Source organism: Streptopelia decaocto (assembly GCF_964273445.1).
Source record: "Streptopelia decaocto genome assembly, chromosome: 26".
Lineage (NCBI taxonomy): Eukaryota > Metazoa > Chordata > Aves > Columbiformes > Columbidae > Streptopelia > Streptopelia decaocto.
In genome coordinates, this window is record NC_138681.1 from 1,100,605 (window position 1) to 1,127,555 (window position 26,951).

The 26,951-nt window shown below is 64.4% G+C and overlaps 3 protein-coding genes across 5 annotated transcripts; all 3 read left to right on the plus strand.

The window, feature by feature from the left end:
* Positions 1-90: 90 nt before the first annotated feature.
* On the plus strand, positions 91-3,522 carry PBXIP1 (PBX homeobox interacting protein 1). Of its 3 annotated transcripts, none has more exons than XM_082072922.1 (10): positions 91-175; positions 542-614; positions 703-939; positions 1,020-1,158; positions 1,237-1,449; positions 1,790-1,813; positions 1,895-1,968; positions 2,044-2,169; positions 2,239-3,209; positions 3,285-3,522. In XM_082072922.1, the coding sequence occupies exons 2-10, from the start codon at positions 561-563 to the stop codon at positions 3,331-3,333; spliced, it is 1,887 nt and encodes a 628-aa protein (XP_081929048.1). In that variant the 5' UTR covers positions 91-175; positions 542-560; the 3' UTR covers positions 3,334-3,522. The 3 variants fall into 3 exon arrangements, with proteins under 3 accessions (XP_081929048.1, XP_081929049.1, XP_081929050.1); XM_082072923.1 differs by having other exon boundaries at positions 129-168; XM_082072924.1 differs by lacking the exon at positions 91-175 and having other exon boundaries at positions 455-614; positions 703-805; positions 884-939.
* Positions 3,523-4,072: 550 nt separating this feature from the next.
* On the plus strand, positions 4,073-6,220 carry PMVK (phosphomevalonate kinase). The gene is made up of 5 exons (XM_082072993.1): positions 4,073-4,182; positions 4,704-4,767; positions 5,424-5,576; positions 5,642-5,771; positions 5,881-6,220. The coding sequence occupies exons 1-5, from the start codon at positions 4,100-4,102 to the stop codon at positions 6,015-6,017; spliced, it is 567 nt and encodes a 188-aa protein (XP_081929119.1). The 5' UTR covers positions 4,073-4,099; the 3' UTR covers positions 6,018-6,220.
* Positions 6,221-7,359: 1,139 nt separating this feature from the next.
* On the plus strand, positions 7,360-24,790 carry KCNN3 (potassium calcium-activated channel subfamily N member 3). The gene is made up of 8 exons (XM_082073059.1): positions 7,360-8,121; positions 11,342-11,437; positions 13,727-14,145; positions 17,848-17,989; positions 19,112-19,222; positions 19,633-19,760; positions 19,893-19,962; positions 20,490-24,790. The coding sequence occupies exons 1-8, from the start codon at positions 7,396-7,398 to the stop codon at positions 20,784-20,786; spliced, it is 1,989 nt and encodes a 662-aa protein (XP_081929185.1). The 5' UTR covers positions 7,360-7,395; the 3' UTR covers positions 20,787-24,790.
* The last annotated feature ends 2,161 nt before the right edge of the window (positions 24,791-26,951 follow it).

Below are 26,951 nucleotides of genomic sequence, written 5' to 3' on the forward strand. Positions count from 1 at the left end.
CCACGCGTGTCCCCGCCCACCGGCTCCTCCCATTGGCCCGTGGGTGCTGCCGCGCGTTCCTATTGGCTGGTGGCGTCACGTGCGCGCCGCTTCCCGAGGGCGGCGACCGGGACCGGGGGAAAGTTACCGGGAGAAAGTTACGGGGGAAAAGTTCCCGGGGGGACCCCGGTACGAGGTACCGACCGGGAACCCGGTGCCGCGGGCGGGACCGGAACCGGGCGCTGCCCGCGGGTACCGGGCCCGTGTTGCGCAGTTGAACGGGCACCGGCCGGCGCGGCGGCGGCAGGGATGGGGGCGGAACCGGCGGGGCTGTCGCCCCCGCGGCCGCTTCTCCGTGTCCCGGGGGCCGCCCGGTGTCGCCGCTTTCCTGCGGGTCCCCGGCGTCCCCATCCCGGGCCCCGCGTCCCCATCCACCTGCCGGGCGGCATCACCCGCTAAAAATACCCCGCGGTGGCAGCTGGTGGCGGCGGGGACGCGGGGGGGCCGGGAGCCGCGTCGTGTCCCTCTGTCTGTCCACCCGTTTGTCCCTCTGTCCTTCCAGGTGGCTCCGGACCGTCCCCATGGCGGAGAAGCCGGAGTCCCCGGACAGCAGCTGGGTGCTGGCGGGCGGCGAGGTGGGCGCTGGGGACACGGGGGGGACACAGGGGGGACACAGGGGGGTTGGGGACAATGTGTCACCCACCCCCCTCGCTGCTTTCCCAGGGTCTGCCCGTCGAAACGGTGGGTCCGGAGCGGGATTTGGGCTCCCACGGCGCCGAGGATGAGGAGCCGGAGGAGGACGAAGGCACCGGGGACACCGGCACAGGCAGGCGGGGACCGCGGGGACGCGGACGAGCCGGTGACACCGGTGCCACCGGCTCAGCGCCGCTCCCGCCTCCCGCAGCCATCACCGTTAACGGCGCAGCCACCGGCGCCCGCCACAGCCCGGGCCCCGCGGGGGTGAGCCGGGAGCCACGGGGGGGTCTGGGGTCCCGCTCCCCGCGTGGGGACACGCGTGACCCCGATTCTTGTGTCCGCAGGACGCAGAGGAGCATTGGGGACACGGGGACGTGAGCGCGGCGGATGGCACCGCGGAGCCCGGTGCGACGGACGGCGGGGAGCACGAGGAGCGCGGCGCCGAGGCTGAGCCGCCCCCCCGCCCTGACACCCCCAAAGCAGGTGGGACCCCCGCAGGGGACCGGCATGGGGGGGGCCGGGGTGGGGACCGTCCCAAAAGGTTCCCCTGTCCCTCCCCAGGGCCACCGACCGAGGAGGGGAGCGGCACCAGCAGTGACGATGACACGGAGGGGCTGCTGCGGCCACAGCGGAGCCACGAGCCGCCCCCCGGCCCCGCCCGGCCCGCGCCTGCCCCGCACCGGGGGACACCGGGGGACGGGGACGGACTCGGCGTGAGCAAGTTCCTGCTGGGCGCCGTGGCGCTGGTGGCACTGGGACTGCTGGTCATCTCTGGTGAGGGGCCTGGGGACAGGGCGGGGGGCCCAGCGGCAGTTTGGGGTTCCCAGGGGAAAGAGGGGGGTTCTAGGGGTGGGTCGGGGGGCCCAGGAGCACGGCGGAGTCCCAGGGACAGGATGGGGTCCCAGGGGCAAGATCGGGGTCCCAGAGGCAGGATGGGGGTCTCAGGGACAGGATGGGGTCCCATGAGCAGGATGGGGGTCTCAGGGATAGGATGGAGGTTCAAGGGACAGGATGGGGGTCTCAGGGGCAGTTTGGGGGTCTCCAGGACAGACCGCACGTCCCAGGGCCAGCATGTGGGTCCTTGCGTCCCCTCCATTGTCCTTTCCTCCCCCAGGTGGCATCTACGACGGGGTGGACGGTGAGTACAGGGGCCGTCCTTCCCGCGCAGCCCGGCCGTGCGGCCGCGGTGCGATGTCCCCGTCCCCCCCGGTGTCCCCAGGCCCCGTGGAGAGCGTGGTGAGCCGGGACGCGGCGTCCGGCGAGCAGGACTCCCCGCTCCCCACTGACGGCAACGTAAGGAGGGGGGTTCACGGGGGGGCTGGCACCGTCCCCAAGCCCCCCCAGGGTCCCATTGTCCCCGTCCCCCAGGACTCGCAGCCGAATCCCCCCATGTCTGACACCGGGGACCCCCCGAGCGTGCAGTCGGTGACGCAGCTGCTGGACAAGCTGGCCAAGGAGAACCAGGAGATCCGGCTCTTGCAGGCAGAGCTGCAGGTGGGTGACGGCGACCGTGCGCCGGTGCCACGTCCCCGCGCTGTCCCCAACCCCCCTCGTCCCCCCCAGGCCCAGAAGGACGAGCTGCAGACGCTGCTGCGCCGGAGCGAGGGTGACGCGGAGGCGGCCGAGGCGCAGCAACGCGGTTTGGCCGCCGAAAACGCGCGGCTGCGCGCGGCGCTGGAGCGGGATGCTGCCGCGCTCCGCGACGCCCGCGCTGAGCTGCAGCGCCTGCGGGCCGGGGGGGCAGCGGGCGGCACCGGGGGGGCACCAGGAGGCACCGGGGAGCCGGCGGCGGAGCCCACGGCGCGGCGGGACGGTGCGGGGCGGCTGGCGGCGCTGCGGCAGGAGCTGGCGGGGGCCCTGGAGCGGGCGCGCGGTGCCGGGGGGCTCGAGGGGCTCGTGGGGGAGCTGAGCGCCCTGGAGCGGCGCCTGGAGCGGGAGCTGGAGGCGGAGGGGACCGAGCCCCCCCCCGGACCCTGGAAAAAGCCGTTCAAGGCGGAGAAGAAGGAGAACAAGCGGCACAAGCGGCACGACGCCCCCCAGGAGTGGGAGAAGAGGGAGCGCGGTAAACCCCATGGGCACCCCAAGGACCCCCGGCCCCCCCGGGAGCACAAAGCGGGCAAAGCCTGGGGAAAATCATCTCACGGCCCCCCCCGGCGCGACCCACACGAGCTGCCCCCCCTCAGCCGCTACCGGGCACCCCAAGGCTGCTCGGGGGTGAGCGACTGCGCCCGCAAAGAGGGTCTGGAGGCGCTGGGGGTGGCGCTGGAGCCGGTGCGGAAGGCGGAATTCCTGCGGTTGCTGGAGGGGTTCATGGAGGGGCTGGGCTGGGGGGGGCACTTCGGGGGGGTGGCCGCGCGGCTGGACGGCGTTTTCGGGGCCGACGGCGCCTTCGCCCACGACCGGCTGCGCTTCGTGGACTTCGTGGAGGACGTGGAGGAGCTGCTGGAGGAGCTGGCGCGGCGGGAGGGCGGCGACGAGGAGGCGGCCGACGGCTTCGAGGGGCTGGTGCGGCGGCACTACGGCGGGAACGGCCGGTGAGACGGGGCGCGCGGCCGCGGGGGGGCCCGGGAGCCCCGAAAACGCCGACACCGTCCCCAATTCTCTCGCAGCGCCGGCGGGAAGGAGCGCGGCCGGAGGGACGTGCGGCACCATGGATAGAGATGGCGGGGTCACCACAATAGGAGCTTTTGCCCAGCGCCCCCTCTAGGCAGGGGGACCCCCCGGTTTGGTTTTGGGGGGCTGGGGTTGCTGTCACACCGCACGGGACCGCGTAGCGCCGGGTCCCCCACCGGAACCGCTGTGTGATGCTGCACGGGCACCGCGCAATAAAGGCACCGCTGGGCTGAACTGTGGTGGTGGGGGAGAAAATGGGGTGCTGGGGGGGAAAAGGGGGTGCTGGGGGGAACAGGGTGCTGGGGGAGGAAGGGGGGGGCGGGGAAAACGGGGTGCTGGGGGAAAGGGGGATTCAGAGGAGGAAAAGGGGGTGCTGGGCGGAAACGGGGGGTGCTTGGAGGGGGAAAAGGGGGTGCTGGGGAGAACAAGGGGTGCTGGGGGAAAGGGGGTTGCGGAGTGGGAACGGGGCGTGGGGGAAATGGGGGTTCAGAGGAGGAAAAGGGGGTGCTGGGGGGGAGCGGGGGGTGCAGGGGTCAAAGGTGCTGGGGGGGCCCCCGTGTCCCCGCGGGGTTTTGGGGTCCCCGCTCCGCGCGTCGCTGTGCCAGCCCCGCCCTGCAGGGGGCGCCGTGCGGAGGGGCGGAGTCAGCGGCGCGGGGCCCCGCCCCCTTCCTCGGGCCGTACCACTCGGCTCCGCGGCGGGGGGGGGAAAAGGAAAAGGGGGTGGGAGGTGCCACAGGGCGGGGCCAAAGCGAGACGACTCCCCCCCACCCCGCGAGGGGGGCGTGGCCGGGGGGCGTGGCCGGGCGCGCGGATGGCGGCGCCGCGCGTGGTGCTGCTGCTGAGCGGGAAACGGAAATCGGGGAAGGACTTTGTGGCCGAGGAGCTGCGGAGCCGGTACCGGGGGCGGCCCCGGGCGGGGGGAGCCGGTACCGGGGGCGGGGGCGGGACAGGGAGCGGGGCCGGCAGGGGGAGGCGGGGCCAGTACAGGGGGCGGGGTCTGTGCAGGGGGTGGGGCTTCCACCAGTGGGGCGGGGTCAGTACGAGAAGGCGGGGATTCAACCAATGGGACGAGGCCATTGCAGGGGGGCGGGACCTGCACGGGGGCGGGATCGGTACAGGGGGCGGGGCTTCAACAAATAGCGTGAGATCAGTAGAGGGGGCGGGGTAAGTACGGGGCCGGGGCTTCAACCAATGGGACAGGGTCAGTATGTGGGCGTGGCCAACACCGGGTGGGTGGAGCCGCTTCTGGGGGCGTGGCCTGTACAGGAGGGCGGGGCCAACACCAGGGCGTGGAGCCACCACAGGGGGCGGGGCTGACAGCGGACGGGGCGTGGCCGGTACCGGGTGGAGCCGTCGGGCCCGTCGCCGGTGCCGGTGCCAGCGCCCGTTCCGGTGGCACCGCCCCCTCTGCGCAGGTTGGGCCCCGATGTCTGCGCCGTCCTGCGCCTGTCCGGGCCGCTCAAGGAGCAGTACGCCAAGGTACCGCCCCCCCGTCCCCGAAAATAAGACACGGGCTTATAGTAATTCTTGCCTTAGGGCTTATTTTAGGGGGTGTCTTATTTTTCCCTGAACAATCTATTCTCGAACAAAAAATCAACATTTATTCCAATATAGTCCTGTCATCGCCCTCTGGACCATCAGCATCACCCTGAGCTCCATCCCGAGCTTCTCGTTTCCTTTTTCCAACCCTTGTTTTGGGTCTCGCGGGGTCTTTCGAATGCGATTCTCCTTTTCTTGGTGAAGGGTCTGTCTGTCACACTGTGTTAATTGCAATTAATTGTACTTATTTACAAGCCTGAACGCTGTTTAAATTGACTTTTTAAATGAGCTGGAACTAGGGCTTATTTTTGGAGTAGGGCTCATATTTCGAGCATCCTGAAGAATCACACCAGGGCTTATTTTGGGGGTAGAGCTTATGTTCGGGGTGGGGCTTAATTTGAGGGTAGGTCTTATTTTTGGGATAGGTCTTATTTTTTGGGTAGGTCTTCCTTTTGGGGTAGAGCTTACTTTTGGGGAAGGGCTTATTTTGGGGGTAGGGCTTATTTGGGGGGTAGGGCTTATTTCCGGGGACACGGTGCCCGCCGTGCCGTGCCGTCCCGTGCCGCGTGGCACAGCCGGTGCCGCTGTCCCCGCAGGAGCACGGCCTGGACTTCCAGCGGCTCCTGGACGCCAGCGCCTACAAGGAGTCGTACCGGCAGGACATGATCCGCTGGGGCGAGGAGAAGCGCCGCGCCGACCCCGGCTTCTTCTGCCGCGCGGCGGTGGAGCGGGCGGCGCAGCCGGTGTGGGTGAGCGCCCCGGGGACGCCGGGGGGGTGTTTGGGGGGCGCGGCGCTGACGGAGCCCCCGCGCAGGTGGTGAGCGACACGCGGCGGCTGTCGGACGTCGAGTGGTTCCGGGACGTGTACGGGGCCGCGGTGCGGACGGTGCGGGTGGTGGCGGCCGAGGAGACGAGGAGGAGGAGGAACTGGGTGTTTGTTGCCGGTGGGTGAGCGGCGCGGCCCCCCCCCCTCCCACCCCGAACGCGGTGATTCCGCCGTCCCCCCCGGTTTCCCCGGATGGACAGACGGACGGATCCTCTGCTCCGCCCCAGGGGTGGACGACGCCGAGTCCGAGTGCGGCCTGGACCAGGGGGTGACGTTCGACTGGGTCGTCACCAACGACGGGGACGAGCTGGCGCTGGACGAGCAGCTGGAGACGCTGCTGCGGTGGCTCCGGGACCAGCTGTGACCCCCCCGTGGGTTCGGGGACCATGTGCGTCCCCCCACCCCCAAATAAAGCTGCGCCGCGGAGAACCCCGACCCCTCCAGGCCTCGTTCCCTGCACCCCAACCCCTATTAGGGATTTATGGGGGGGGTGTTGAGGTTCGTCTTAATTCCCTTTGCCTGGCGGGGGGGTCACAGCTGGGTGCTCCATGGTGCGTTTTAATAGGTTTCCAGCAGCCGATTATTCCCTGTGGATTATCCTCCCCGAGCAGACGGCTCCTGCTCTAATACCTGTTGGGGGGGGACTCCGGGGGGGGGGTTGGATTTGGGGATGGAGATGATGGTCCAACCCCCCCCATTGCTGTGGCAGCGAGTCCTGGGGGAAGGAGAAGGAGACTCCACACCCTCCCTGGGCAGCCTGGGCCAGGCTCTGCCACCCTCACCCCAACAAGCTGCTTCTCATCTTCCAGCGGAACCTCCTGTGTTGCAGTTTGCACCCATTGCCCCTTGTCCTGTCCCTGGTTGTCACCAGCAGAGCCTGGCTCCATCCTCCTGACACTGCCCCTTTCCATCTTGATCCCAGCAATGAGTCCCCCCTCAGGCTCCTCTTGTCCAGCTCCAGAGCCCCAGCTCCCTCAGCCTTTCCTCACACGGGAGATGCTCCACTCCCTCCAGCATCTTGGTGGCTGCGCTGGACTCTCTCCAGCAGTTCCCTGTCCTGCTGGAGCTGAGGGGCCACAACTGGACGCAGAGGGGCAGGAGAACCTCTCTGACCTACTGACCACCCCCTTCTAACCCCCCCAGGTCCCATTGGCTTCCTGGCCACAAGGGCCCAGTGCTGGCTCAGCCACAGCACCCGCTGTTCCCAGCTGGTCTCCCATCCAAGTACTGACCGGGCCCGACCCTGCTTAGCTTCCCAGATCAGATGGGATGGGGCGTTCTCAGGGTGCTCTGGCTGTATAGATTACATTATGTATATATATATGTTCCCCAAGTATATCCTGGCAGTATCTGAACTAACCCCTTTTCCACGGTCACCCCGCTGTCCCCAGGTCCCTTTTCGCCGCTCCCCCGCAGCTCACTCCCCAACTCACAGCGGCCGCGCTGTGGAGCCGCCGGTGCCGGTGCCGGTGCCGAACTGGCGGTCCCGGCGGGGCCGCAGGAGCCGGGGGGCGCGGGGAGGGGCGGGGAGGGGGGGATGATGTCAGCCTGCGGGGAGCCCCGGCGCGGCCAATGGCGCTGCGGGGCTGGGCCAACCGGTGGCGGCGGCGGCGGCGGGGGCGGCGGCGGCGGCGAGCGCGCGACGGCGGCGGCGGGGAGCGCGCGCGGCGCCCCATTCATGAGCCACAGAACCCCGGGAAAGCGGAACCGGTGCCCGGGAGCGCGGCGCCGGTGCCGCCGTTATGGAAACGTCGGGGCATCATCTTCACGACTCGGGCGTGGGCGATTTGGAGGAAGACGCTCGCTGCCCGTGCCCGTTACCGGGGGATGAACGGGCACCGGCGCCGCCGCCTCCCGCCGCGCTGCCGCCGCTCCAGCACAGCCTGTTGCACTCCTCGCCCGGGTCGCTCCGGGCCCCTCCTCCTCCTCCCGCCGCCCCCGCCGCCCTCCACCCTTCCTCCCGCCACGGCAGCCAGCTCAACCTCGGCGACCACCCGGCGGGCTCGGGGCCGGCGAGCGGCAAACACCGGCAGCCGAGCCCCCTGGTGCACCGGCGGGACAGCAACCCCTTCACCGAGATCGCCATGAGCTCCTGCAAGTACAGCGGGGGGGTGATGAAGCCCCTGAGCCGGCTCAGCGCATCCCGGCGGAACCTCATCGAGGCCGAACCGGAGGCGCAGCCGCTGCAGCTCTTCGGGACCGGCGGACCCCCCGAGATCGTCGTCTCGCGCGAGGACAACCACGCGCCCGCCGCCCACCGGCCCGAGCGCCCGCCCGCCCGCGCGGCCCCCGCCGCCTTCGCCAAGGGGCCCAAGCGCAAGGCGCAGAACATCGGGTACCGGCTGGGGCACCGGCGGGCGCTGTTCGAGAAGAGGAAGCGGCTCAGCGACTACGCGCTCATCTTCGGCATGTTCGGCATCGTCGTCATGGTCATCGAGACCGAGCTCTCCTGGGGGCTCTACTCCAAGGTACCGGCGGCTCGGGGGGGCGGGCACGGCGCTGTCGGTGCTGGATGGTGACCGGTGGGGTGAGCGCGGAGCTGTTTGCCCCATAGGATAAACATGGAGCCTTTTGCCCCATATGGTGCCTGGTGGGGTGAGCATGGAGCTGTTTGCCCCATATGGTGCCCCATAGGATGAGCATGGAGCTGTTTGCCCCATACGGTGCCCCATAGGATGAGCATGGAGCTGTTTGCCCCATACGGTGCCCCATAGGATGAACATGGAGCCTTCTGCCCCATACGGTGCTTGGTGGGGTGACCACGGAGCCGTTTGCCCCATAGGATGGACATGGAGCCTTCTGCCCCATATGTTGCCCTGTAGGATAAACACGGAGCCGCTTGCCCCATGTGTTGCCCCACAAGATGAGCATGGAGCCGTTTGCCCCATACGCCACCCCATAGGATGAACACGGAGCCGTTTCCCCCGTGGAGCGTGGGACGGGGACACCCCGGCCAGGGGGGGTGTCGGTGCCGCGCTGGGGACGCTGCGCCGGGTCCCGGTGAAGCTGCCCCACGTGCCACCCCCAGTGACAGGGACCCCGGTGCCATCACCGGCCTGGGTGCCGATCCCCGGCAGCGCCACGAGCCCCCGGCAGCGCCACGAGCCCCCCGCGCCTCCCCCTCCTCCCCCACAGCCCTTTCTCCATGATTTGCCATTTTTCGCCTCGCAGGACGGTGCCTCGGATTTGGAATCCTCCCCCCACGCCGCTCCGGCTCCCGCTGCTCGGCAGCCGCGTGAATACGCTTTGTACAGACATCTGGCACGTTATTTATACCGACCCGGCGAGGGAAGCCAGCGGCACCCATGGGTGCCGGCGGGGTCCCTGTGCCGCGGGGAGGAACCGGGTGGGAAGGGCCGCGGACGAGGCGGCGGAGCCGGAGCAGGTGGAGGGGGGGACGCACCGGGGGGTCCCGTGGGACCCTGTGCGGTGCCCGGTTGGCCGGGAGCTCCCGGTTGCCCGCAGCGGTTCCCTCGGTCTGGCCCATCGCGGTGCCGAGTGCGCCACCGGCTCCGCGCCGTGGGAAGGGACGTTTCGCTCGGGGTCACGGCCAGAGCATCTTCGCGGCGCTTCCCGCTCCCCGCGAGCGGCACCAAAGCGCCGTCCCCACCCGGCCGTAACGCCTGTTGAGCCGCGGCCGCCCTCGCCGGGCCCACGTGCCGGGGACGCCGGTTGTGCCGCTGCCGCGCTCGCCGGCGCTGCTGTGTCAGCGCGGGAGACCCCGTGAGTCAGCGCCGCGCGGCCGCGCCGGCTCCGCCGCGGTGCAGCGGGGGGTCCCTTGGTCCATCGGCTCCGGGTCGGAGCGACCGTCTATAAATCCCTCCCGGTAGCCCCTGGTGGGAAACCGGAGCTGGTGGCCGCGAGCGAAGCGCCGGGGCCGCCGGCAGCTGTCGTGTCGGGGGTGTCGGTGCTGCCGGCCCTGGCGCGGCTCCAGTTCGCCCCGCGGCCCCCGCCACGTGCTCCCCAGGCCGGGCTGAGCCGGGACACGGGGACGCGGTGACGGGATGGGGCCCGTCCCGCCGTGGGGACAGCGCCGCCGTGTCCCGGAGCCACCGGCGGCACCGCCGCGGTGCAGCATCCCCAGCCAAGTCCTCCCCACCACTTCGTTTGCCGCGAGCGGGGGATCCGGCAGCGGCTTTTCCTGCCAAGTCCCTTCGGATCCAGCACCGGTCCATGTGGTGGGTGCGTGGCAACCTGTGCCGGGAGGGCCGGTGCGTCCCCGTGAGGCTCCCGGTGACCCAGCGGCCCGTGCTCTGGGCAGGATCGGTGCCACCGGGAAGTTTGCCTATTAATAGCCATTTGTTTGGTCCCCGGCGCTTCTCTCAGCACCAGCCATTATATATCCACACAATTGCGCGGCCGGAGCCAAGTCCTTAACAATGCGCCGCCACCTTCCGCGGCAAATAGTCCCTGCGCTGGGCTGAAACGGCCCGGCGGGGATGGGGACGCGCCAGGGACGCGCCGGAGGCAGCTCGGGGTGCTGGGGGTGTCACGAGTGTGTTGGGTGTCGGGGTGCCGGGGCTCAGGGTGCCATGAGCGTGTTGGGTGTCAGGGTGTCACGAGTGTGCCAGGTCTCAGTGTGTTGAGGTCTCAAGGTGTCATGGACATGTTGGGTCTCAAGGTGCCATGAGCATGTTGGGTCTTTAGATGCCATGAGCGTGTTGGGTGTCAGGGTGTCACGAGTGTGTCAGGTCTCAGCGCGTTGGGGTCTTTGGGTGCCACAAACATGTTTGGTCTCAGGGTGCCATGAACGTGTTGGGTCTTTGGGTGCCATGAACGTGTTGGGTCTTTGGGTGCCATGAAAGTGTTTGGTCTCAGGGTGCTGGGTCTCAGCATTTCATGAGTGTGTTGGATCTCAGGGTGCCATGAACATGTTGGGTCTTTGGGTACCATGAACATGTTGGGTGTCAGTGCCAGATCTCAGGATGCCACGAATATGTTGGGTCTTTGGGTGCCATGAGTGTGTTGGGTCTCAGGTGCCACGACCGTGTTGGGTGTCAGTGCCAGATCTCGGGGTGGCAGGAGCGTGTTTGGTCTCTTATGCCATGATCACGCTGGTTCATGCCACGGTCTCAAGACGCCTTGAACATACCAGATCTCAGCATGTCCTGAGTGTGTTGGGTCTCAGGTGCCATGAACCTGTCTGGTCTCGGGGTGCCGGTTCCCAGTGTGCCGCGGATGGACCAGTGATGTGGGATGGGCACGGGGCAGCTTGGTTTGGAGGTCACTGGTGCCGCGGCACCGGTGGAGCTGGTTGGTGGCCGGCGGCAGCGTGAAGGCGCCGGTGACTGAAATGGGGTGCAGAGGGGACCCCGTGGGAGGGGACGTCAATCCCGCTCCCCCCGCCACCCCGGGAGCAGCCGCTTGGCTCACCAGTGAACCAGCTGGATTTACATAGAGCTAATTAACAGGAGGATCTAATTAAACCATCCATTAGGGCGCCGTAAGACGGGGCTCACGCCGGATGCAGCCGGGGTGCTGGTGTCGTGCGGTCCAGCCAGGGGAGGCTGGGAATTAAGGTGGCAAAACCAGCTTAAAACAACATTGTGGGGAACGCGCGGCTCTTGCCGACGGCGCCATCGCTGCCCCGGCGCCGTTGAAGCACCGGGGTTGGGGGGACGTGGGTTTGGGGGGGTGCGGATCGCGGTGGCGTCCCCCCGGTAACGCCGCCCCGCTCTCTCCTTGCAGGACTCCATGTTCTCCCTGGCCCTGAAATGCCTTATCAGCCTCTCCACCGTCATCCTGCTGGGGCTCATCATCGCCTACCACACGCGGGAGGTGCAGGTGGGTCCCGGCGGCGCCGGCGCCGAGCCGCGGGGTGGGGTGGCGGGTGCTCCCGTGGGATGCGGCACCCGGTTCGGAGCCGGGGTCTTGGGGACACTGGGGGTGATTTGGGGACACTGGGGGGGATTTGGGGGCACTGGGGGGGTTTTGGGGGGCGGGAGGCCCGGCTGCCTGGACGCGGCAGCGGCTGCGGCCAGGAAGGGCTCGGAGCCACCGCGCTGCCAAGACAAACGGTGAAATCCTTCGCTAATCAGGGCCGGCCACGCTCTTCCTCCCTGCCCGCCCGGCGCACCGGGGCAGCCAAAGCTCCCAGTTCGCTCCGCAAGGCTGAACTGGGATCCGGCTTCGGCGCGACGCCGGGTTTGGGGGGACGGGGGGAACCACGCAGCGGGGTTTTGGGTCACCAAAGGTCCCACCTTGTCCCGCTCGATGCCGGGGGACGGCGATGGCTTCGCTGGGTGGGGGTGCGGGGAGACCCCCCCCGTCCCCCCCGCCCTCACCAGGTCACTCAAAGCAAATATTTGCGAGCTTTGGCTTTCACTGGAATAATATTTACCCCGGGGGGGCGGGTTGGCGCTTGGGGTCGGCGGTTTCCTCCGCTTGTTGTTCTTGGGAGCGGGTTGTGCAACCGCGGCGGCCGGCCGAGCAACCGCCGACGGCGCCCCCGGTGTCCCCCCCAACGTCCCCCCCGACGTCCCCCCCTGGGGTCCCGGTCCCGGCCACTGAATCGTCCCCGGTGGCTCCCGGGCCGGTCACGGCGGCAGGAAGGGACTGGGATGAACTGGAGCTGATTCGCGCCGCCGGATGCCGATCACTCGTTATCTTAGAGGGGCTTATCAAGGGATCGCTGATAATCCGGCCGTAAATCCGCAGCTTGCCGGCTGCGGTCACCCCGCTGGATCCCCGGGAACGACTTGGCTTTGGCCTCTTCCCTCAGTATTAATTACGTTAATTGCTAAATCCTTTGAGGCGTTTGCAGCTCTCGCCGTGCCTCAGTTTCCCCAGCGCTCCCGGGGTCCTGCGTGTCCCCTCCACCCGCTGGCCTGGGATGGTTTGGGGTTCCCGGGGTGTCCCCAGGGGGCTCCCGGGGGGGTCCCCAAGTCCGTCGCCCCCCGGCCAGGGCTGCAGGTGATAAGATCCTCCTGCTCCCCCTCCTCAGCCTCTTGTTGTCTCCTTCCCCGCCGGAGCTGGGGATGCTGGGGATGCTGGGGATGCCCCGGTACCCGCGGTTCCCATGGCAACCCCAGCGATGCGCCGCAGGGCTGGTGCGAGGGGAGGGGGGAAATACCCAAATCCCCCTTTGTCTCCTTGTCCAGCAAACCGAGCCCAGCGCCGCAGCCAAGAGGCTCCCGGGCTCTTTCCTCCCGCCGAGCTGTTTGTTGTGAACACCCCTCTCCAGGAAGGGACGGGCTGTCAGCCGCGAGCGCCTGACGCGCCGAGGATCTCCCTTCACAGCTTGGAGCTTTGCTGCTTTATTTGCCTTTTTCTTTTATATAAACAATTTTCTCAAACAAAAGCGGCTAAAAGGAGCTTTCGGAACAGAAAGGGAGGTGGCCGGGGACGGCCGCTCTGTGAGTCAGTGCCGGCGGCGCTCACCGGCCCCGGGGGAGCGCCCTGCGTGCCGTGCCGTGCCGTGCCGGCAAAGCGGGGGGGTTGTTCCCGGCGCCGCGCCAGCCCCCCCGCCCAGGGTCACCCTGCGCTCAGCAGGGTCGAGGACACGCTGGTGACGGTGGCACCGGCAGCCACGTCCCCCTTGGATCCCTTCCCAGTGGCGTCTTTGCCAAGAGGCCCTGAGCGCGGCCCCGGCTGCTGCGGTGACACCGGTGTCCCCATCGCACCGGGACAAGTTGTCCCGAGGCTGCCGGGGTTTGTCCCCGTCACGGAGGGACCAGCACAAGCTGCCGCCCCCCGGCCCCCGCAGAGACCCCGACTCGGTCACCAGTACCCAGGATGAACTGGCGGTTGCCGTGACAACCAGATCCCATCACCGGCTGCTCCAGCTGCCGTGTTCCCTCCCAGAAGTTGCCCTTGGTGGCTGTCGGTGACACCGGCGGGAGCGGAAGGGCCGGGCGGCTCATGCCAGTGTGGTTTGTGCCGGTGCGCTCGAGGCCGGGCATCCTAAAGCTTCCCAGTGTGTCCCCAGCGTGGCACACACAGGCAGAGCCACGGCGGGGATGGCAAAGGCTCCTTCCCACCTTTTCCTCCTCCATCCATCCGTCCGTCCATCCGTCCATCCATCCCCAGCCGTGCCCGGGTGCCGGTAACCGTGTGCTCTTTGCATCCCGGTAGCTCTTTGTGATCGACAACGGAGCCGACGACTGGCGGATAGCGATGACGTACGAGCGCATCCTCTACATCAGCCTGGAGATGCTGGTTTGTGCCATCCACCCCATCCCCGGGGAGTACAAATTTTTCTGGACAGCCCGCCTGGCTTTCTCCTACACGCCTTCGCGGGCCGAGGCGGACGTGGACATCATCCTGTCCATCCCCATGTTCCTGCGCCTCTACCTGATCGCTCGCGTGATGCTGCTGCACAGCAAGCTCTTCACCGACGCCTCCTCCCGCAGCATCGGGGCGCTCAACAAGATCAACTTCAACACCCGCTTCGTCATGAAGACGCTCATGACCATCTGCCCCGGGACGGTGCTGCTGGTCTTCAGCATCTCGCTCTGGATCATCGCGGCGTGGACGGTGCGGGTGTGCGAGAGGTGAGAGGGGCTGGGGCTGCGGGGGGCGGGGTGAGCGGTGGTTTGGGACGCGCGGTGTTTCGGGACACGCGGTGTTTTGGGATGCACGATGGTTTGGGATGAGCGGTGGTTCGGGATGCATGATAGTTCAAGATGCTCAGTGTTTTAGGACACGTGGTGTTTCGGAATGCACGATGGTTTGGGATGCGTGGTGGTTTGGGATGCTCAGTGTTTCGGGACACGCGGTGTTTCGGGATGCACGATGGTTTGGGACACATGGTGGTTTGGGATGTGTGATAGTTCAGGATGCTCAGTGGTTTGGGATGCTCGGTGGTTTGGGATGAGCGATGGTTCAGGATGGTCAGAGGTTTGGGATTAGCAATGGTTTGGGGTATGCGGTGTTTTGGGATGGATGATGGTTTGGGATGAGCAATGGTTTGGGGTATGCGGTGTTTTGGGATGCATGGTGGTTTGGGATGAGTGATGTTTTGGGATGAGCAGTGGTTCGGGATGCTCAGTGGTTCAGGATACACGCTGCTTTGGGATGCACGATGGTTTGGGATGAGCGGTGGTTCGGGATGCTCGGCAGGTTGGGATGTGCAATGGTTTGGGATCCTCAGCAGTTTGGGAACGTGGTGTTTCAGGAACACGGTATTTTGGTTGACATGTTGCTTCCAGAACACGGTGTTTTGGGAACGCGGTGTTTTGGGAACGCGGTGTTTCGGTTGGCGCGGTGTTTCGGGATGCCCCAGCGCCGTGGGGGATGCCGAGCTCGGGGCGTTCGGCAGCCGCAGGTTCCGCCGCCGTGTCCCCGTCCCCAGGGCCAGCCCTGTCCTGCCGGTGCTGCGCCCGGGGACACGTCCCCGTGCCGGGGGACAATGCGGTGCCAGCTGGCGGGAACACCAGGGGCACCGTGCACGGGGGAGGCCGGAGGTGCCGGCGGCGCCTGGCGCGGGCTCTGGCGTGGCTGCCAGCACTGCCATGACAACCCGGTGGTGACAAACCGGGCGGCATCGTGGCGTTGCTGTGGCGACCGGTACCGCGGCGCCTCCATCCCTTGGGGACCCGCCAGCGCCTCTTTGTCCCCCGAGGGGACAGGGGGGCTGTGACCGAGCCCCCCAGCGCTGCACCGGGGGGTTTCTCCCGGTCATGGCGCGCGGTAGCGGTGGCACCGTCCATCCCACGGCAGGTCCCCCCAGGGTGTCCTGTGTCCTGTCCCCATGTGGGGCCATCCCTGTCCCCAGGAGACCAAACTCCACACCATTCTGCCACCAAAACACCAAAGCAAATCGCCCCGGGGGCTCTCGGAGCTGCAGGAAAGCGCCCGAGACAACGCGCGTGTTCCCCTTGGGTGTCTGTGGATTTAACAAAATCACCCCAAATCTTTTTAAGTCGGTGCGACCCTCAGAATCGAGGTGCGAGATTCGGGCTGGAAAACACGATGTAAATAAAGAGCCGTTAATGCTGAGGAAAAACCAAATAGAATAGAAATGATGCAAGCGAGGCGCTGCAGATCATCGGCGCTGCAGATCATCGGCGCTGCAGCTGCCACGAGCTGCCCCACCTCCCTCTGTCTACAGAGCGGCAGACGCCAACCTGGGGGGGATCCTGGGCTGGGGGGCAGCGACCCGGGGGGAGCAGGAGCTGCGGGATGGGGGAGCTCAGGGGGGTGCAGGACCAGGGGGTGCAGGACAGGGGGATGCAGAATGGGGGGATGCAGGACGGGGGGATGGAGGACGGGGGGATGCAGGGCTGGAGGATGCAGGACCTGGGAGGGGGATGCAGGACGGGGGGATGCAGGACGGGGGGATGCAGGACTGGAGGATGCAGGACCATGGGGGATGCAGATCGAGGGGGATGCAGGACTGGGGAGGATGCACCAACATGGGGTGATGCAGGACTGGGGGGTGATGTGGGACCATGGGGGATACAGGACTTGGGGGGGATACAGGACTGGGGGGATACAGGACTGAGGGGATGCAGGACCAGGGGATGCAGGACCAGGGGATGAAGGACCAGGGGATGCAGGACCCCTGAGCCATGCTCTGTCCCCAAAGTGCCGCACAGTCCCTGCAAAGGCCACTCAGGCCGTGTCCCCATGTCCCCACTGCTGGCAGATTGCGCTGGAAACCAGTTTGCTTTGGCTTGCGCGGCCACCCCCATCCAGCGCTGCGCCGCTCCAAGACGGGGTCCCCGGGCTGCGGTGCGTCCCCCCGGCACCGTGGGCTGCGCCGGTGCCCACGGGCTCAGCGGCAGCGCTGCCGGCGGGGGGGCCGCGGCTCTGGGGAGGCTGCGAGTCGCTAAGCAACCTCGCGGGCTGCCTGCGGTGCCGGCCCTGCCGCCGGCAGCACGCGCGGCGCTCGCACGTGTGTTCGCACGTGTTCACACGTGTGTGCGCGCCGTGCAGCCGGCCCGGAGCTCCTCGCCGCGGTGGGTCAGCCGAAGCGGGGCCGGCGTGGCGATGCCCGTGGCACCGTGGGGCCGGGGCGATGCTCGTGGCACTGGCTGTGCCCACGGGGTGGACAAGGGGGACGTGGAAATGGACACTGGGGTCGAACCGGTGGCGGCAGCTCCTGTTTATCAGCTCAGAGCGCATCTTGGAAGAGGCAACGTCCGTCTGTCCGGCTGTGCCGGAGCACGATGTTCCCGGGACCAGCTGTGGCTGAGGGAGCTTTCTCGTGTGCCAGGATCTCATTGAATCAGAGTCATTTTGGTTGAAAAGCCCCTCGAGATCAAGTCCAAGCGTTACCCTCCCCTGGCACCGAACATGTCCCTGAGAACCTCGTCTCTGTGTGTTTTAGCCCCCCCAGGGCTGGTGACTCCAGCACTGCCCTGGGCAGCCTGTTCCAACGCCCACAGCCCTTTGGGGAAGGAATTGTTCCCCAGATCCAACCTCAACCTCTCGATCGAGTGTCCGGTTACTTGGGGGGGAAAAACATTTCAGAAGAGGAGAAAACCCAACTGCTGCGGAGCTGAGACGAACCGGGGAGGGGGTTTTGCCAAAAGCTCCATCTGTTTTCCCTCTCCTGATTTCACAAGGAGGGAGAAGCCGCTGGGGAGAGGGACACGTGCGGGCAGGAGGGTGAGGGTGCTGCCCATGGCAGGGCGAAGGTGCTGCCTGCCCCCTGTCCCAACCGGGGCTTTGGTGCTGGTTCCACAGCCCGGCGCTGGGGCTGCATCCCCGGGAGCATCCTGGCACCGTGGCCCCCGGTGATGTGTTTGCCGGAAGAGCCGCAGCCGGTTGCCGGGCCGGCCAAGGCGGCCGCTGACCTGGCGGCTCGGCAGGAACGTTGCCGTGGAAAGTTCGCAGCATCCTCGAAGCCGCAGCCGCTCCACGTGTGCTCCGTCTGGAGCGCCTGAGCCGCTCCAAGTGCCGGCGGCGCCGTGGGATCCGTCCCCGGGGGCGGCGTGGGGGGAACGGGACGCGGGGGAGGACACAGGGGCTTTGCAGAGCCGCAGCTGTTCGTCCCATCACCGTGTGGCTGCGGCCGGCAGCACCGGGACGCGGTGACAGGTCTGACCGAAAGCAGAAGCTCTTTCCCTCGAGTTTTCGCTCTGGTTTTCTCCACGTGGGTTTTCCCGTGCCAGAAATTGCGCAAATGCCGTCGCTCCGGGACATCGTGCCCCGTTGTTAATTGATTAATGTTAATCTCCTTCATGCCGCGCAGCCGCTGTGCCCAGGTGTCCCCCGCGGTGACACCGACACCCGTGTCTCCCCGGCAGGTACCATGACCAGCAGGACGTCACCAGCAACTTCCTGGGCGCCATGTGGCTCATCTCCATCACCTTCCTCTCCATCGGCTACGGCGACATGGTCCCGCACACCTACTGTGGGAAGGGGGTCTGCCTGCTCACCGGCATCATGGTAACGGCCGCGCCGCGCCACTCACCCGTCCCCGCCGCGGCGTCAGGGCCACCGAATTATCCGGGGACAAGCTTCTTGGGCCGGCTTGTCCGTGCACAAGGCGTCAAAGCTGTAATTGCAATTATTACGAGCGCAGTAATTAGCAGGACGCGGTGGTTTGGTTAAGGGGAGGATGGTTGAGGCTCGTGGATTTGGGTTTATTTGGTGAGGGGCAGCCGGATTGTGGCGGGGTCGGGGACGTCCCCAGGGGGCCCCCAAAAGTCCTTTGGCCGTCGCTGCTCCCCGCCTGGCTCTCATCACCGTCCCAAGTGCTGCCGGAGCAGCTGGGCCCCCTCCACCCCCGCGCTCCCCCGGCGTCACCGCTGCACCGTGTCCAGAGGTCTCTGTCCCCTGGGGCCACCCCGGGGCGCCCCAGAGATCTCCCAACTTGTGGGGCGCCCCCGAGCCCTCCCAGCCCCCCAGCTCTGCCCAGCATGGCACTGGGTGCTCCCGGAGCTCCCGCCAGCCAGCCATGACTTTGAACCAAGGGACCATCTGGCAAAGTGTCCCTTGTCCCAGTGGCTCCCCCCGGTTGCGCAGCCCCCACCTCGGCAAGAGCGGGGACCCCCCCATGGGGACCCCCCAGTGCCGGGCGCTCCCTGAGCCGCAGCTGCCCTGCCGGGAAGAGAGGAGCAGCAGGAGCCAAGAGCTCAGGGGATGCTAAAGGCTTCGGCTCAGAGCATGACATTAATTAATGACTCTTTAATAAATGAAGGCGCGGTTGCCAGGCCGTGGGGCTGTGCCAGCGTGCCAGGAGGGGGGAGAGCGCCGAGCACGGCAGGGAGCGCAGGCATCTTTGCTTTCCAAAGACAAAGCCGTGCCAGGGATGGCGGCTCAGTGGTAATCACCAGGATGAACAGGCTGTGGGGAGAGCCAGCGATTGGGAGGGGTCCCAGCTTGGGGGTCATCAGCCTTTCCTGTTAATTACCCAGCACATCGTTAGCACATCAAGGACACTCAGGCTGTGTGATTTCTCCTCGTTTGGGGGGGGGGGGGGAGCTTTAATTAATTAGAGGGTTGAAATGGTGAGGGTGGGAGTGTTGGTGCTGTATGTGGGTGACCAAGGGTGATGTCCCCATGCAGGGCGCTGGTTGCACCGCGCTGGTGGTGGCCGTGGTTGCCCGGAAGCTGGAACTCACCAAAGCCGAGAAGCACGTCCACAACTTCATGATGGACACGCAGCTCACCAAGCGGGTAAGGAGCTGGGGCTGGAAAAGAGCCTCGAGGTCATGGAATCCAACCAAAACCCACCGCTGGCACTGAGAACCTCATCTGAGTGTGTTTCAACCCCTCCAGGGCTGGTGACTCCAGCACTGCCCTGGGCAGCCTGTTCCAATGCCCCACAGCCCTTTGGGGAAGAAATTACCCCAAATTTTCAACCTCAACCTCCTTCTCCAGCCCCTTCCCCTTCTCTGAACTCGCCCCAGATATTTGGGAAAACAAACCCTTTGCGAAGCTGCAGGAGATGGTGCGTGAGCGGAGCCGAACGTCTCGCTCCAGCTGGGACGAGTCAAACGCTCTTGCAGCGACGGGTCCGGGAGCCAAACCGGTGTCTCGGTGAAATCCCCCATCCCGCTGACCCGCCGCCGACTCTCCTCTTGCAGATCAAGAACGCGGCCGCCAACGTCCTGCGGGAAACGTGGCTCATCTACAAGCACACGAAGCTGCTGAAGAAGATCGACCACGCCAAAGTCAGGAAGCACCAGAGGAAATTCCTCCAAGCCATTCATCAGTAAGGGCCCGGGGGGGGATTCATGCTCCAGCCCCCAGCAGGGACATGGGACAATGTCCCATCGCTGGGGATGTGGGCAGGTCTGTGGTTTGTGGTTGGGGGTTCAGCCACGTTGTTCTTTCCCCCTCCCAGGTTGCGGAGTGTGAAGATGGAGCAGAGGAAGCTGAGCGACCAAGCGAACACCCTGGTCGACCTGTCAAAGGCAAGTTGTCCCCCCCACAACCCCTCGTGTTTCTTTTCACTAAAGTGGATCTGTGGGATGATCACCCTTGTGGGTCCCGGGGCTGAGCCGGGTGGATCTTGGGGCAGCCCCCTCACACTCTGTGTCCCCGCGCTGGGCTCCCCCCTTGTCCTTCTTAAACTGGGGAGCCCAGAACTGCTCCCAGTAACTCCAGATGGGGCCTCAGCAGCGGGAGGATGACCACGCTCCTCCTCACGCACCCAGCCATAGAATCATTTGGGTTGGAAAAGGCCTTTAAGATATCGAGTCCAACTGTTGTACACGAGCAGGGAGGTGTTTTCCAGGTGTTTTTTGAAGGGTTTTGGGGTTCCCCTGAGTTCAGGCAGAGGGTGGAGGATCCTCCTTGCTCCGTGCTGCAATCCTGAAGGATTTCCCACCCGCTGCTCCTTCCAGCTCCGCTTTCAGCTCCATTCATCCCTCATATTTTAATAAGAACAAAGGGTTGCGGGGCTCGGTGCTGGCACTAACCCCCCGCCGTGCCCCGGCAGATGCAGAACGTGATGTACGACCTCATCACCGAGCTCAACGACCGCAGCGAGGACCTGGAGAAGCAACTGGGCAGCCTGGAATCCAAACTGGAGCAGCTCAGCGCCACCTTCAACTCCCTGCCACTGCTGATGGCCGACATGCTGCGCCAGCAGCACCAGCGCCTGCTCGCCGCCGTCCTGGAGACACGGGGGGTCGCGGTGCCGCTGGGCACCCCCCAAACGCCGCTCTCCGAGAGCCCCATCGGCGTCAGCTCCACCTCCTTCCCGACCCCGTACACGAGCTCGAGCAGCTGCTAAAACATCCCCCCGGGGAGCGTTTCCGCGCAGGTCCCGAGGTCTCCGTGGATGTTTTTGGTTGGTTTTTCTTTCTGGCTTCTCTTCTGGTCCTCGGAGCCGGTGGGGCCGGAGCTTTGCCAACGCCTTTGGGATCGGGAATCGCATCCCCGCGCCCTCCGCCGTTCAGGTGCCTCTAGACGTGGTGACGGAAGGGGACGGGAGGTGACGCCGCCGGCGTCCGCGTCGCCCCGCGCGCAATCTCAGGTCTTCACATTTGAAAAACAAACAGAACAAACCACACAAAACCAACAAAGTCAGAAGCACTGAAGCAAAGAAGCAGAGGGAGGGGTGTCCCCCCCTGCGTGGACACCCCCGGGCGCTCCCTGTGTCACTGTCACCATCGCGGTGTCACCGATGCGGTGGCTTCTGGCACAGGCTCCATCAGTGGGACCCCCACGAACCCCAACTTGTATTGGCCGTGACCCGCCTGGGGGGGGTTCCCCAGAGCCGTGAGTGTTTTCTGCCCCCGGCAGAACAAGGGACACTTTATTTCTGCTCCTCGGTGTCGCATTCTGCCCGGTGCCATGTGCCGGAGCCGGGACCGCAGTGCCTAACGCGCCGGGGGCCGCGCCAGCGATGGTGAGGAGGGGCTGGCAGGCCAGCCCCAGCACGGGGGGGTCCCCAGGTGCTCATGTCGCCGCGTTTTGGGATCCCGTGGGTTCTTTGCTGCCGGATGAAAAACCCCGTCGGCGCTTGAGCCCAACGGGCAGCGCCGAACGCACCGGGGCCGTGGGGGGGTCGCCGGTAGGGGGTGGCGTCGTGGGGGCAGGTGCTTCATCTGGTTAAAAGCAAGCCCGTCGCCGCCGTGCCGCGGGGGGGCCGCAGCACCATGCTGCGCCGGCGCTCTGCCCTTGTTGCTTATATTTTCTTTCTTATTTTTAGTTCTTTGCCGGTTCAGCTTCCTGAGGTTCCCTTGGGCACCACCTGGTTATTTCTGGAACCGGCCATTTTCTGTTCTTGCTTTCACCATTTCCTCCTCATTTTCCTCCCCAGTTCTGCCCCGGGGTTGTGTTCGGGCTCCGGCCTTGGGGCTGGTGTTTGCTGCTTTCAATGAAAACTCAGCAGAGGCTATTTATATATTTTTTAAACAGATGAAGCAACCGTGTAATTACTCCGCGATATTAATTACACCTCGCCCGGCAGTGTCAGTAATTGTAATCAAAGTCACTGTGCTACTCCAGGTACACCCAGCCTGCAATTTCCTCCTTCGTAACTCTTTGCCCTTCCATAAATAACGCCGGATTTGGTGCGCACGTCGGCAGGGCCGGAGGAATTGCTGGCTGGAAGCTCCACTTGCTGCCGGTGGTAGGTGGGTTTTTATTCCTTGCACCCCACAATTAACGTTACGGAGAGAACAAGCGGGAGGTAGCGAGGAGCGTTATCCCCCGGCGAGGAGGAGGAGGAGGAGGAGGAAGGCTGCAGCCAAACGAGTTGCGGTTGCGTTGAGCCCCTTGGTTGCGGTTGTTCCCGTTGTGTTTGTCGGGTCCTCAGCTGCTTGGTTTGTGGGGACGAGCAGCTCATCCCTTCTTCCTTGTGTCATCGGTGCCACCACAGCGTGGGGGGAGCCTGGGCAGCCCCCCCGGGTCTGTTCTGTGCACCCATGGGTGCCCTTCAGCTCCCCGGCAGGAGAAGCTTCTGCCCGGCTCTGTAAGGAGTTTCCAGCCTGGCAATGGAGAAAAAGGTGTGAATTCTGAGGAGGACCCTGAAATGCGGCATTTCCAGCAGCCTGCAGGGAAAAAGACTGTTCCTGGGTTCAGACAGGAGCGAAGGCCACACGCGACAGGGCCGGGGTGTCAGAGGTGGATCCCGGGGTGTCAGGGAGCCGGAGGAATCATTGACACTCGAGAACCGGTATCGCCAGCGAGAAAATGCTTACAGGCCGAAGTCTGGGAAACCTGAGGGTGTGAGACGGGAGCGGGCGCTGGAGCGAAGCGTGGGTTCCAGGAGCTACGGTGCTGCAGCCGGTGCGGGAGATGCTGGGCCTGGGGGGATGCTGGGGTCTCTACACCCCCAAAAATGCCTTGGCCTGAGCGCTTGCGGCCCTGGGTCTGCGCCCCATGTCCTGCACCCTCATCTCCCCCATCCTGCACCCTGTGCACCTCTGCACCCCTTATCTGTCACCCTGCACCTTACGTCCTTCCTCCTGCACACCCCTGCATCCCCATCCTGCACCCCATGTCCCGCACACCCCTGCATCCCCATCCTGCACCCCATGTCCTGCACACCCCTGGGCCACCATCTCAGACCCTGGACCCCCATCTCACACCCCTACACCCCACATCACCCACCCCCTCCACCCGTCACCCTGAGCACCGGGCTCACCGCACCGGGACTGACCCCCCAGTGCCGCTGCCGGGAGCTGCTCCGGTCCAGCCTGTGGCAGCCCCGGTACCGGGGGGCTGCGGGCCCAGGGGTGCCCCCCAGAGCCACCGCCGTGTCCCCACCAGCGGATGAGCAGCCCCGGTGCAGGTGTCCCCCCCGTATTGTGCCCAGGGCATCGGTAGCTTGAGCTGGAGCTTCCCGGTAACGGCTCCAGTAACAGCTCCGGTAACCGCTCCCCAGCCGCTGCTCACACCTGAGAGTGTCATTTTGGAGCCCGTGTCCCCAAAGGGACAAAAGGGACCAGAAGAGCCGGGACCAACCACCGCGGCGGAGGAAAAGCACAAGAACAAAACCCGTGACGCTGAGTTCTCATCCCAAAGAGAAGCACCCGACCCCCCCGCGCCAACGGGGCCGAACCCCAAAACCCCCCAGGACCCACCCAGCCTCATTTTCCACACAACCCTGGGGGGTTTTTGGGTTATTTTCTGTTGGTTTTCTCCACGAACCTCGTCCCTGCGCCGCCTGCGAGGAAACGTCCCAGGACCCCCCCGGCCTCTCTGCAAACTCGCAGCCGTTTGTGTCCGGACTGAAGGAGCTTCGACTTGGGTTTGCGTCTTCGCCTCTGTACCGCTCGCTTCTTTTTTTAACGAACAATAGGGGAAAGCATAATAGTTTATTTTAACTATGAAATATATTGCTATATTATAAAGGTTATTGTAACTTTCAATTATGGTTTTGTACCCGACCCGCAGCGACGCCAGCCTGCTGCCAAATAATGTCTTGTTTCTGAGTACAGCCGCTGCTCCCGGGGGGGGACGGAGGCAGAACCCCAAAAATGCTCCCCGAACTCCTCATCCTTCCCCCTGCACCCCCTATTAATTCCTTCTTTTTAGCAGGGACCCGCACGCCCCAATGGCACCGGAGTTTTGGAAATATCTGCCCACCCCACACACTTTTCCCCCCCCGAGGTCTCAGCACCTTTTGGAAAAGCCATTTGCCCCCCAGCGCAGGGAGGGACTCAGCCCCCCAGCACAAGAGCCAAAATTCCCTTGTTCCCCCCCTGGGATGGTGGAACAAACAGCCCCGTCCTGCTCTCCCGGCACAAGAAGCTCCGAGGGAGCGCGGCCGCTGTGCCGGGGGGGCTGATTTTGGCTTTAAATCCCTACCCTGGGGAGGTTTCGCTCCCTTGGGCCTCAGGTTCCGCTGATGCTGATGCAGGAGGACGAAGCCGCGAGCGCGGCAGAGAAAGGCGCTGAGCTTGCGGGGGCTCAACCTTCCGCACCATCGACTCTGTGAGCGGCTCGTCCTCACCCCGCTGGACCCGAGCCCCGTCCAGCCAAAATCTGCAGGCGAGTAAGTCTCGAAATGTTCTTTTCGCAGCCCTCCCGCTCCTTCCCGGCCGATGTGACCGTGTCTGGGAACGAGCGGTGCCCGCGGCACAAATTCCCGCTGCTTTTGTGCTGAAAAACCCTAAAAAACCCCCACGCCGGCTCGTCCCCGCCGGAGCCGCAATCACTGCCGTGCTCTCACTGTCGCCGTTAAACCCAGTAGGGTCCAGTCCCTGCACCAGTGACCTCCTAGACCTGAAATCCCCCAGCAGAGACCAAACTGGGGCTGCCTGGAGTTAGACCCAGCTGGGGGTGCTCCTGCCCCACACATTTGTCCCCCCATTTATGGGGTGATTGGTGGCAGCTGCTCCTTGCTGGGATGCGACTGGGGGGGTTATAGCTCTGCCAGAGGAGAGGGGCTGGTTCCCCCAGGGATTTTTTAGGGTGCTCGGTCCCCCCACCCCTTTCTCCTTTGGTTTTCTCCTCCCCACCAACTCAGACCCCTGTGGTTGTTTTTTTTGGGGGGGAAAAGATGATTTTTCAGCAGCTTGAGGAGGGGATGCTGCTGCAAGGCTCCCAGCTTCTCTAAGAGATCTCGGGGTGACGGAAAGGGGTTTTTGCAAGGAAAAGCTGCTCATGGGATTAAGTCATTTTTGGTGGGACGAGCCACCGTGGGGTGGGTGCTCCGTGCGCCCCGTTCTGCTCCTTTTTCCACCCAAAGTGTTCTTCCCCCCGCCCCAATGTGCCGCGGGACCCCCGCGGGAGCCGCTCGCCCGTCTCCGTGGCCAGGACTGGCCCTGGGCTTCCATCCCCGGCCCTGGCGCGGGGGGGGCCGTCCCGTCCCCGCGGCGCTGCCATAAACCCGGGCTGTACCCAGAAACAGGCGCGTTTTAAACTATGGCTTTAACCTGTTCACTGTAAAAAGTGCCTTGGACTTTAATCTGAAGAGGTCAGTATCTATAAATATTTACCTGTGCGGGTGTGTAAGTATGCAGCTCTGGATGTGTAGTTACACACACAAATATATGATATATACGGACATCTGGAAGCGCTTCTGAGCCCTCTGTTCCTCACGGGAAGCGGTTTCGTGCCTTTCGGGGTCCGGTGGGTGGTTTGGGGGGCGCTTCGGAAACCACGCGGACTCATTGCTGCTTGTTGGGAGTCCGATTGAAACTACAACGCCAAGGTAAACACCTAACGTTACATATTACACTTTGGAGACATTGACAGGCTCTGTAGTTTGGTTTATATTGGCTATAAGTTAGTCTGATATGCTTTAAAAACAGAAATACATAAACAGCAGATAATGCTCTGAACGAAGTAGCACGTTTGCCTTTATAGATTAAATGCAATGTAAGAATTAATCTGAGTAATATTTTTCAAAACTAGATTTTTTCACATTTTTAAGGTCTTTGTATGTCGAAGATGTTCATTCTGGGGACATATAAATAATTGAGGGAATGAATCCTAATGAAAACTGATGTTATAATGCTTAAATTTCTAAAGAGCATTTTGACATCTCAGCAAGACAATGCGTGTACATTTAGTTGATGATTTAGGCCGAACAACTAATTAAGTTTCTAATCCAGTTTAATATCCACGAATTAATATTTTGAATGAAGCTAAAAACATGTATTTTTTTTGCATTCTTATAAAATTAAAAACCTCTTTCTATTCTGCTGAGGGCATTTGAAATAGACCAGGGGGAGCTGGAGCACGGCTGCGCCGCCGGCTTTGGAAACGGCCCCAAAATTCACCTGCCTGCCCCCAAATTCAGCCGGCTGCTGGAATGTGATAAATTGATAAATCAGGCTTCTTCTTAATATAAATATATGTTTAGTTAATACCTGTAAATCCTAAAAATACCTCCAGCGGTCCAGGGGATTCTTTGAGAGGTGATTAAAACCCTCGAGCTTAATTTCCAGTTGGAGTGGCTTAGCGCGGCAGAGCTGGGTTCCCGGCACTGCCCACGGAGACCAGGCCAAATGGGTTTAATCTCTGCACGCCGGGCGAAATCTGGTTTTATTAATGGCTCGGGGTTAATGCTGCTCCAAGGAGAAAGGGAATGGTGTCCGTAACGCGGGTCTCCACCTTTCTGTGGGTGTTTGCCCTTTGTTTTTGCAGCCCGAGGAGGGAGGACGCTGCGGGTGGCACCGGCGCTTACCCCGCTGCCATGCGGAGGAAAAAAGGGGTGAAAAACCCAAAATAACCTATTGTTTTGCTCAATAGCTCCTTAAAGACAGAGGGGTTTTTATACTTGCACAAGGGAGGGGAAAACCGCAAGCAAATGGCTCCGCAGGGTTGAGTGGGCACCTGCGGCTCTTTCCATCTCGGGTGGGTTTTGGCGTTGTTTTCTTTCCAAGGCAAAATAGAGGCTGCGCATTCATCGCCCCAGCCGTGGGTTTCCAGGCACCGCCGGGGTCGTTCGTTATTGTTAATTATCCGTGTGGGGGTGTGAGGTGTCCAGGTGTCCTTT